Source organism: Canis lupus, chromosome 4 (assembly GCF_048164855.1).
Source record: "Canis lupus baileyi chromosome 4, mCanLup2.hap1, whole genome shotgun sequence".
Taxonomy (NCBI): Eukaryota; Metazoa; Chordata; class Mammalia; order Carnivora; family Canidae; genus Canis; species Canis lupus.
The window spans coordinates 9,515,852-9,527,622 of record NC_132841.1 but is presented as its reverse complement, the minus strand read 5'-3'; the positions used below and the strand labels follow the sequence as shown (position 1 = coordinate 9,527,622).

At 44.1% G+C, this 11,771-nt stretch overlaps 1 protein-coding gene across 1 annotated transcript in view; it reads right to left on the bottom strand.

Annotated features, from left to right (window-relative positions):
• Window positions 1-7,029: 7,029 nt before the first annotated feature.
• C4H1orf198 (chromosome 4 C1orf198 homolog) overlaps window positions 7,030-11,771 on the bottom strand; it is a 33,662-nt gene continuing 28,920 nt past the window's right edge. Inside the window, exon 4 of the mRNA XM_072823105.1 lies at window positions 7,030-9,878. Coding sequence (XP_072679206.1) covers window positions 9,822-9,878 — 57 coding nt within the window. The 3' untranslated portion in view covers window positions 7,030-9,821. The remainder of the gene's footprint in view (window positions 9,879-11,771) is intronic.

Here is an 11,771-nt window from a genome sequence, read left to right as displayed (position 1 = left end):
TTGTTGGGTAGAGTGGTCTACAAATGTCAATTGTGTCAAATTGATGGTAGTGATGTATTTTTATATCCTGATTTTCCATCTACTTGTTCTATCAATTATTGGAAGTGTTGTAATCTCAAACTATATATGTTTATCTATCTCTCTTTTCAGTTCTTTCAGCTTTGCTTCATTATTCTGGAGCTCTGTCGTTAGCTGTATAACAAAGACTGCTATGTGTTGATTAGTTGATCCCCTTTTGATTATAAAATGTACTTTTTACCCAACAATATTCATTGTACTAAATCTAATTTGTCTGATAAAAATATATCAATTTTAACTTTCTTTTGATTAGTAACTGCATGGTATATTTTTTTACTGTCCTTTTACTTTTAACCTATGTCTGTGTATTAAAGTGCATTTCTTATAAATACCATCTAGCTGGTATTTTTCATCCAGTCTAACAATTTTTGCTTTTTAATTGGAGTTCTTAGGCTGTTTGCATTCAACATAATTATTAATTTAATTGTTCATAAGTCTACCATCTTGCTATTTGTTTTATATTTGTCCCATTTGTTCTTTGTTTCTATTTTTCATCTCTTCGTGCTTTCTTTTTTTTTAATTTTTATTTATTTATGATAGTCACACAGAGAGAGAGAGAGAGGGGCAGAGACACAGGCAGAGGGAGAAGCAGGCTCCATGCACCAGGAGCCCGACGTGGGATTCGATCCTGGGCCTCCAGGATCGCGCCCTGGGCCAAAGGCAGGCGCCAAACCGCTGTGCCACCCAGGGATCCCCTCTTCGTGCTTTCTTATAAATTTTAGCATTCATTTCATTTCCACAATTATCTTATTATCTATACATCTTTCCTTTAATTTTTAGCAGGTTCTAAACAATTTATATGTTTAATTTGTATGTTTATCAGTCTGACTATAAATAGTATTACATCACTTTATGTATAATGTAAGATCTTTACAGTAGTATGCTTCCATTTCTACCTCCCATCCTTTCAATTATTGTTGTACGTTTTACTTCTCTATGTTATAGATGCCACAACACATTGTTATTATTTTTTCTTTAAACAATTATCTTCCTAAACACTTTCAAGTCTGAAAAAAGCAGTTATATTTACCACTTTATGCCTTCTTCATTCCTTTGTGCAGATGCAAGCTTCTGTCTGGTATAATTTTCCTCTTGCTTAAAGAACTTCATTTATTATTTCTTGTAATGCAGACCAGCCAGTGACAAATTTTCTCAGCTTGTGTGTGTATGTGTGTTTGGGTGTGTATGTTTATTTTGCCTAAGTTTTAATGGATTTTTTTTTTGCTGCATATTAAATTCTAGGCTGATAGCTCTAATTTTATTTTCAGCACTTTAAAAATGTTCTGTTTGTTTCAAGCCTGCATATTTGGGGATGAGAAGTCCTTTTATCCTTCTTCTTCTGGGTGTTTTTAAGAATTTCCTCTTTATTACTGATTTTCAGCTCTTTGTGGCATGTTGTGTGTGTGGCATATGTGTGTGTGTGTGTGTGTGTGTGTGTGAGAATGGGAGCCTTATGCAGGACTTGATCCCAGAACTCTGGGATCATGACCTGAACCAAAGGCAGATGCTCAACCACTGAGCCACCCAAGTGCCCCTGTATTATCCAATTTTATTCTATTCCAATGAAATTTTCATTTCAGAGAGTTTTATTTTGACGTTCCATTTCTTTCCTTTACATTCTTGAGCATATAGATCATATTTATAATAGTTGTTTTAAAATCCTGTGGGGTATGAGTCACATTTCCCACAAATGAGTCACAGCTCATTTGTATGTCTAGTAATTTTTGATTGGTTGTTGAACATTGTGAATTTCATGTTTAGTGCTGGATTTGGTAACATTCCTCTAAAGAGTGTTGGACACATCCTGATGGCCAGCTGTTATTTGTGAATTGGTTTGATCCTTTCATGTCTTGTTTTTGAACTCTGTCAGGGCTGATCTTGAGTACCCTTTAATTCCAAGGCTAATTTAGCCCTGTCTTTAGTGCATGCTTCTTCTAGGATCTCTGATGAGGGCCCCACATTCAACATGACCTGCACTTTGGCTGGAGGGAACCTGTATGATTCCTGGCCTTATGTGAACTCTGGGAATTATTTATCTTATTAATAACTACTATTTCCCTGGTGATTGTTCTTGCCTAGCTTTCACTCCACACATGTACGGGTTGGCTTTAGCCAAAGACGTAAGGGAATCCCTATGCAGACCTCTGGAGATCCTCCTCTCTGGAACTCTTCCCTTTCAATTCTAGCCCCCGGGCCTCCCCAGCTTCATTTGCTTCACATCAGCGAGATTGCCAGGCTCCGTTTGGATCTCCCCACTCTGTGCTACAGTCCAGAAGTTGTCTCTCACATACTGAGGGGGAATCGAGGCATATTTCTGAAACTTTTTTCTTTACAGTCCCCTCTGCAAATTCCAGCCATCTTTTCCTCCCCAAACTCTTTCTCTTCAGCATTGTGAGACTTCCTGCGGCATGGTCTAGAAAATGCCTGAAGTTAAAAAGCCAGGACAATCATAAGGCTCACTTCACTTGTTTCCCTCCTTTTGGGATCACTGCCCTGCAATGCCTGCTGTCCAAAATCTATACTGTATTATCCCTCATGTTTTCTACAATTTTCTGGTTGTTTATAACAAGAGTGTTGCGTCTAATCTGGATTACCATATCATGGTTAGAAAAATAAATCTTATTTACTTTTTGACAATTTTCAGCTATAAAGTTGTTTGTGTGGTCATATGTTTAGTCTGCCTCCTTCACTAGAATGTGAGCCCCAGGAGTGAAGCAGCTGTGTTACTGAATTCCCAGTGCCTAGCACCAGGCTGCAACACAGTAAGAATTATGAAAAAATATAGATATTATTGTAACCCCAGGGCTAGGTGTCAGCATGAATCAGTAGAGGGAGACAAAATGAAGGGGCGGAGGAAGGGAAATGGAGCACATGGCACAATGACAACTGCCAGAGCCCAGGTGGTTGCCAGCCTTGCATTTGGATCCCATTTCCAGTCAGGACTGTCCGTCCCTGTGACACATGCTTTCCACTTGGCCCTGTACATTTTCACAATAAAAGACTGGCAATAAATGCTTCAAAATGCTTGTTTTGTGTTAAGGCAGTAGACTATGTTTTCCACACTTTCTGTAACGCAGTTAGAAAATTTTAATTTCTAAAGATCCTTACACATTATTACTATGATTTTACTGCCTAACAAATCCTGAGTTGGGTAAACTTCAGATGGCTGTGGTCAAGGCAGCCAACTGATAAAACCACCTTCTCTGCAGAGTGCCCTTCCAATGTAACACAGCCTGTGATCTCTGTCCCCTCAAGCAACAGGGCATCACGTATCACTAAGTCCTACCTTCACTCTCCTCCCAAACTGCTCAGTCACCCCAGCTGCTGTTACAGAAGTGAAGTACCTGGATTGATCCAGGAGGCTTCATAGATGTTGGCAGCTATGCATCTATAGTCACACAAATTGCAACCGAACAGAGACAAGCTACAAATGTTCTAACCAGTGCTGACCAATCATACCAGCTAAACAAATGAATCTCCTGTCTGAACTGAGAGAGAGATCAGACCAGATCTAGATTATGAGAGATATCAAATTCCTTGTAAGTAGGCATCTACTGGCATGCATTCACCATTGGTGCATTCCAGATCTGTTGTATTTCTTTCTGCCACCCTTATTTCCACCTCCTGTCCTCCCATAGCAACCATTCCATTGTTAAATGTCTTGTTTTATATGCATATCTTTTAAATTTATACAAATGGTTTTATTCTGTATTCCATTTAGTTTCCTGCTTTCTCCCACTAATATATTGCTTAGCTCCATCCATGTCGCCATGTGTGCATTTAATTTGTTGTTTTTTTTTAAAATATTTTATTTGAGAGAAAGTGTGTATACATAAGCAGAGAGGGAGGGGCAGAGGGAGAGGCAGAGGGAGGAAGCAGCAGACTCCCTGCTGAGTAGGGAGACCCACATGGGGCTGGATCCCAGGACCCAGAGATCATGACTGAGCTGAAGGCAGACACTTAACCCACTGAGCCACCTAGGCACCCCTGCTTTTTTTTTTAAGAGGTGGGGGAAGGGGCAGAGGGAGTGGGGGAGAAAGATTCTTAGCCAGGGTCCACACCCAGCACAAAGTTGGACTTGGGGCTTGATCTCACAACCCTGGGATCATGACCTGAGCCAAAATTAAGTTGGATGCTTAACCGACTGAGCCACCCAGGCACTCCTAATTTCCTTTTAAGGGCCACATCACGTCTTTTCTAGCCATCTTCCCAATGACAGACCTCCAGCTTGTCTCCAGTTCCACAGAAAAGCACTGCAAGAAAAGAGCCCTGTGTATGTTCCCTTAAGTGCCTGTGCGAGAATTTGAGAACTATACCCCAAGGGGGAATTGTGGGGTCACACAGCATACATACACTTGGCAAAATAGTGCCAGATTACCCTTGACACAATGGCTCTGCTGGTTCCCTAACCTAGGGTTTCTCAACCCTGGCACTACTGGCATTTTGACGGAATTATTCTGTTGTGGGGGCTGTCCTGTGCACATAGGATGTTTGGCAGCACCCCCGGCCTCTGCCCTCTAGAGGCCAACAGTAGACTCTCCATTAGTCGTGATGATCAATAAATTATCTCCCTACACTACAAACTGCCCCCAGGGGAGCAAAATCACCCCCATTTGAGAACCACTGCTCTATTTCATTTCTGCCAATACTGCCAACACTGGCATTAGCCATTTTTTTTTCTCATATGTTTGATAGTTTTTAAAGATTTTTCTCTAATGTTAACTGTCTGTTGAGGTCGTTAGCCTCTTGATTTGCAGGAATGCTGTAATTTTTTTTTTCTTTTTTTGCTACAGATCTTCTTGATACTTTATTGGAACTGACCGTGTAGTGATCTTCTCCCATCCTTTCAGCTTGTTAACTCTCTCCATGGTGTGCTTTACTGACAGAAATCTTACATTTTCATGTATCAGATTCATCAATATTTTGCTTTATGGTTTGGACTTTTAAAACTTTTATTCAGGAAGTCCTTCCTTGCTCTGGATCACAAGATATTTCACTCTGTTACCCTTACACTTTTACATTTAATCATTGGTCTCGAATCAAAAGCTCATCTTCTATGTAGCATCGGGTAGGAACCCATGCTTCCGTCTCTCCACAGGTGAATCCCTCTCCCCCCTGCCAGCTTGTGGTCCCGCCCTGATTGTAAATGGAGTTCCCATGTATTCATGGCTTTGTCCCTGAGGCCCTCCCCCTATTTCAATCATCTAATCAACTATCCCATCAATACCCATATTGCCTTTCTATGGCCTTCTAACATCTTTGAGTGACAATTGGTAGAGCAAACCCCCTTACATTTCAGTGAACTATTATTTTTCCATCTACAGTTTAGTGTAAATTTGTCAAATTTTTCCAAATATCCATTGTGATTTTTGTTAACACTGCACTAACTTTATAAGATGATTTTATAAAATTACATTATCCCACCCAGGGTTATTCACATCTTCTATTTTCTTTTTGTAGTTTTCTTTGAAGAAGTTTTTATATACCTGTTGATGTCGATTCCTGGATACTTTTCTTCTTTCTTTGATTGCCGTTAGGAGTTGGCTTCTTTTATCTGTGACTTTGTATTAAAGTGCATTTCTTGTAGATACCATTTATTTTTCTATCTTTCTATTTAAGTTTCTAGTTGGTGCTGCTGCTCTAGCTGTTTAAGGTGATCTTATATCCAGACCTGCTCACTTGTTTTCCCCCTGACTTCAGGGGGGATTCAGAATCACGATACCCTCCTAAGGTCCCTGTTGGGATTAAGGCACCTGGAAGGCTGATAAGTTCATTAGAAAACTACATATGAGCAAAGGCTCAGACCAAAGAAAATGCTAGAAAAGCACTATGAATATTCCCCTACCCCACAAGAGGGTGTTCTTGAAGCCCCAGATTCAACATCTTCCTTACTGGCTGCAGAATGCACCCAGGTAGATGTTGCCTCTATGTTGATGGCTTCTTCTTGCATAGAAAGTTTACGAATACAAATATATATGTATTTGTACCACATACTGAGCTACCGTAAGCTGTCAGACCTATAAGCTTGGGAGTGATTCTGATTCCTCTCATAATGGATCGATACAATAATCCAGATGCCTGTGGTCTCCGAACCGTCATCACAACCACTGCACACCAACAAGTCAGCAAGTCCAATCACTTGCTCACCCAGGAACCCAGTGCCCGAGGCAGCAAGGCCCCAGTGGGCAGGATGGTAAGTCAGAAGGCTGTCAGCCTGAATCACCATATTCCTGAGAAGTACTAGTTTTAAAAGCTTTTTTAATACGGAAAATTGAATCTAAAAATTCCCTTACAGGGGCACCTGGGTGGCTCAGTGGTTGAGCATTTGCTCAGGGCGTCAAGTCCCTGGGATCAAGTCCCACATCGGGCTCCCTGCATGGAGCCTGCTTCTCCCTCTGCCTGTGTCTCTGCCTCTCTGTGTCTCTCATGAATAAATAAATAAATAAATAAATAAATAAATAAATAAATAAATAATCTTAAAAAAATAAAATAAAAAATAAAAATTCCCTTCCATCTGTAGTCGGTAACTTACCACCTGCACCTGAATGGCTGGAATAGGACTGCTGGCTATACTTAAGCTTGTATTTCTTCCCAAAAAAATCCACTTCAATCAGATTCAAGGTGGGAGCTTTCAGGGAGATCCCATCTGCTCTTCTGAGTTAGTCACTAGATTCGATAAGCTTGTCTCTGGGAAGACATGGGTTCCACGTCACCTGCTGGCTAGACAGGAGCCCTCCAGGATCCAGCCCGCCCTGACTGCTAGGGGCCTGGGCACCTCGGTCACCACATCCTGCCAACCTGCAGGGAGAACGAGTCAGGCCTGTGCACAGTGGGTTTCCAGAAGAGGTTTCACGCTGCTTAAGGAGTACAAATCCTCCTCCTCTGTGCTCGACAGCAATCGTCCTGATCGGCTTCCAGACTTCAGTAGAGGCCCCAAAGAGACACACCTAGCATATTTTAAATGGCTTTATTAAAGGCTATTAATATAAAATACAACCAAGTTACAAGTTGTCAGTAAGAATTTTTCATTTTCTTGAAAAGGTGTATCAAAGAAAGGGAGGAGCAAAGAAAGGGAGGTGGCTCTGACATCCACGTGGGGGCCGTGTGTGGCAAGGGCCGGGTGACAGGCCCCAGCAGTCCCCATGTGGGCAGCACTCCCAAACCCAGAGAGCGGGGTAGGGACCCCCAAGTCAAAGAACTGAAACTGGTTTCTGACTTCCTGGGGGAGACTTTGCACAACAGTCACCCAAAGCAAAACACTAAATCCTTGAGCTGAATTCAAGTGCACAGAATGAGGGTGTGGGGTGGGCACCCAAACCAAATACAGGCTTCAGTCGAAAAGTGTGTATTTTTAAAATAATAAATATAAATTTTTGCTTCTAGAAACGCCACCCTGATACATGGGCAGGGGTGGGGGGGAGGTGGGTGGCACACCTAAGAGCTTAATCTGTCCTTCCGTGGACACACGGAACAAGGTCCCCAGGAGGGCGGGGCAGGACCGTCCCTGCAGACTGCCCGGGGTGAGGAGATGTGCGGGTGGGGGGATGGCCCTCTGGGCCTCCACTTCTCCCTCTCGCAGTCCCTTACTTGTGAAAGCAGGGCAAAGCAACAGACTCTAGGATTCCCTAAGTTTTGACTTTACATTTAATCTCAGGAGGCTGGCCATTACGAAACTTGAAATGCTGTGGTAAGAGATGACTAAGCACCTCGGAGTCGCGACTCCCGGTGGCACTAGGGGGGCAGAGGCTTCCAGCCAACCCCGCGGCCCCTCAGCTCCCAGGAGAACATGAAAGGAATAAACTGGGCTTTATGAGAAGGTTGGCAGGAAATGAGAATCATCTCCCAGGAGGAGACAGATCACCTTGGGCTAACTTCCCGGATGTAGTTCATTCCTCCCTGCTACATCAGCACCAACGAATACAAACTCACACCCGTACATCCCTCTCGCTCTTTTAAGGAACTGTGTTTGCGAGCCTGGGTTCTGAAGGAGCGCGGGCCGGGAGCCAGGCGGTCGGGGCTGACCTGGGGGCGAGCACTAGCTGCTGGGCCAGCTAGCCTAGGCCCCTCTTTCCCTCTCCACCAGGCTAGAAACCCTTTTTTCCTGGCACGTTTCAACTATCTTTAAATGGTAGAATAAGGACCTATATTTGCCATAATACAGCCAGTCACCAAAGCAGGAAGGTCAAACCCACAACCTTAAGAGACCAAATGAGGCTTAGGGATATAATGCGATTGGCAGAAACCAACCCAAAAGTTGGCCAGGGCACAGCTTTGGCAGAACCGTTCCCGGAAAAAAAGTTGTCACGTGCTTTACCTCAGAGCCAGATAAGATAGTCTTGAAATCACGTAAGAAGGTTGTATAAAACAGGAATGCATTTTTAAAAAGACACACTTTGATACTGAAACTGGGTGCTCACTGGCAGGACTCGTAGGGGTGGATTAAGGCTTCGGGTGAGGAGAACACAGTGAGAGACAATGTGTAGATCACACTCGGGCACGTCTGGCAGGCTCACGCAGCTCAGAGCCACTGGTCAGGGCACAGGCTTCCCGGGGTGAGGCCCACGCTCCTCCTCGCCCTGCCCCTCGCCCTGCTTCCCCGGCGGCCTCGGAGCTGCCTCCACCAAGCAGCAGTGGGTAGCAAAGTCTCACTCTAAGAGATGCCTTTGGAACGACTGCCAAGGTCTCCAAGGTACACTGCAGGGCGATACAGAAACTTGACTCTTCCACTTCTGCTGATGGCCAGGGATGCAGAGGGAGATCCATCAGGAGAGTCTGATCAGTCCTCAGGATGAAGGATGTCCATTGTCCCTTCCAGACTCATGCTGGAAGGTTCTAACCCAACTAATCAGGAGAGTCCTGTCTTCTGATACCTGCCATCTGCCCTTACTCCTGCAGATGCTCAGGACAGGGAACATCCATCCACCAGGCCACTAGGTAGCAAAGAACTTCCAAAAAGAAACAAGTACACACCCAAGAAAAGTGGTAGCCCTACAACCTCTAAACCTAGATACAAAATAATGAGAAGTTAATATAAAACTTTTAAACATGCAACTCTTCTTAAACAATGATGAATAATTTGAATATGTTATCAGGGCAGCTTAGGACCATTTCTGCTATGTGCCAACAGTCTGTTTCCTGGAAATGTTGAGGGTGGAGGGTGGCACACAAGGCAAGAAGGGTGGCTTCAGGAAGCCCTGGACAGCTGGGAACGCTGGGTAGGAACTAGGGGCACTGGGGGGTAGGGGGAGGTGGTGGTGTCATCTTTCCATGGTTACAGCCAGCCAGAGTGCTGGAGCCACTACTGCTGAGGACATCACCAACAACCCCCCAACAGAGTTCACCTGATCAATATAAAGGGGAGAGGCTAAAGGAGAAAGAGACGGAAATCACTTTTACAACTTTTGTGACACAATGAGAAAACTCTTGCTCTGAGCGGGGTGAAATTTGGTAGAACTGGGAACAGAAGCTTTATGTAGAAGATCTACAGTCTTTAAAAATTCCAAATGCCAAACTTCTGTTATCAAATCATTGAAAATAGCATATATATCTGGCCTTACCAAAAAGAGAAAAAACTGGAAATCTGGACAAGGCAATATATACCAGTTTCCAAATGATTAAGAAAAGTGTACAGAACCAGGAAAATACACAGGGAAATACTGCCTGTTTTATCCTCCTCCACCACACCACTTTGGAAAACACTTAGGGGTTCTTGGTTTTATCATTATTATTTGGTCTAATACATTTTACCAGTTGTCCAGAAAATCAAATCCTGTCTTCAAGACGACATTACTTGAGGTGACCTGTAGAAGGGACATAAACACCAAAGTAAGACACGGCTTGGTTTTTTTTTAGGGTTTTTTTTTTTTTTTTAGTTATACATAATCTAAAAACAGCATCTCATTTAAATTGACCCAAATGAAATAGCTTGCTTCCATGTCAGAGGCTCCCCGACCTCATTTTGCCTCAGTGCTTGGAACCAGAAAATGAAATAAATTTCAATGTGAGCCACACTCTGCCAGGATCCAGCACTTTCTTCCGTCTGTCCCCGGGCAAGTCAAGCAACTTATAGAGAAAAGGAAAAAAATGTATCTTTTCTATTTGTGCATGGACAGGCATGTTGAAATGCAGTCACTGTGGAATCAGAGAACAAACCATGGTCTTTCGGATGCTCTTTAACACAAGCATGCATATCCACTCGGCGGGGTGCAGCCTTCATGGGCAAGGACGCATTGTTGCTCTGCGCTCCATGGAGCTGGCATATGGCAAAATGCTTCCATGGAGACAATGGCACCAATGAATTAATAAGCCGGTTCCCTTGAAGCTTGTCTCAGGCCGGTCTGGCTGCATCTGACACTGATACAAAGTGCGCCAAAATGTGAAAACCCAAAAGAACTCAGGCAAATTGTCCTCTCTCTGCTTTCCTACCTGTTTCTTCAATGAGGTTAGTATCTCTCTCTGCTCTGCACCCAGAAATCTGTTCTTTCAGAGGATTCCATGTGTTGTCTTTGCCCACACCCCCTACACACCCTTTTCTGCGTCGCTTTACCATTAGGACTCTCACATATTTTACATAAAAGCTTCCTTCAGAGGAAGACCCAGGTGCCAAGTACCAGAGAAAGATCACTAGGGAGGCACGGAGGAGAGTCTGGCATATCTGGAAGAAGGAGCAGCTGGGTGCGAAGGTCAGAGACACAGGAGAGGGCAAAGCCACCGGGCAGGGTACCATAGCAGGCAGGACAGGGAGGTGCCGAAAACGCTGGCTTAAGATGGTGAGGACACCGAGGAGGACAGGCCGGAAAGCTGAGGTACCGCTGATGGAGGGGAGACGGAGCTCCTGTCACAGGGCTCCCCTTCTTCAGGAGGGCAACTCACGAGGTCATCTGCTGAGAGAGGAGTGGAAGCACCTGGAACCCCATTCCAGGAGACACCCAGACGAGGACCACAGCTCAACACCACAAAACTCAACTGTTAAAACCAGACAAGGGATCGGAACAGACACTTCTCCAGAAAAGATATACAACTGGCTGATAAGCAACATGAAAAGACAGCCAACATCACTAACCCCTGGAGACATGCCAACTGAGACCACGATGGCCTATTGGTACCATCTCCCCACCATCAGGACAGCTGTGACGAAAGAAGAAAGAAAACAAGTGTTGGCAGGGATGTGGAGAAACTGGCCCTCTCCTGCGCTGCTGAGGGAATGTAAAATGGCGCCGCCACTGTGGAAACAATATGGTGGTTCCTCAAAAAGTTCCACACAGAATCACCATGTGATCCATCCGTTCCTCTCCCAGCTCTATATCCCAAAGAACGGAAAACAGGGTCTCGAACAGATGTTTGTACAGCTGTGTTCATGGCAGCCTTGTTCACGGTAGCCAAGAGGCAGAAGCCACCCAGTGGCCATCCACAGATGATGGATACACGAAATGTGGTAAATCCATACAGTGGAATATTATTCAGCCTCAAAGAGGAAAGAAATTCTGTCACAGGCTACAATGTGGATGGACCTTGAGGACATCACACTGAGTGAGATAAGCCAGACACAGAATGATGGAAACTGTATGATTCCACTTAGAGGAGGTACCAAGAGTATCAAATTCACAGAAATATCAAGTAGAACAGTGGCTGCCAGGGGCTGGGGGGAGGAGGGAACAGGGAGTTGTTTAATGGGGACAGAGTTCCATTCTTCA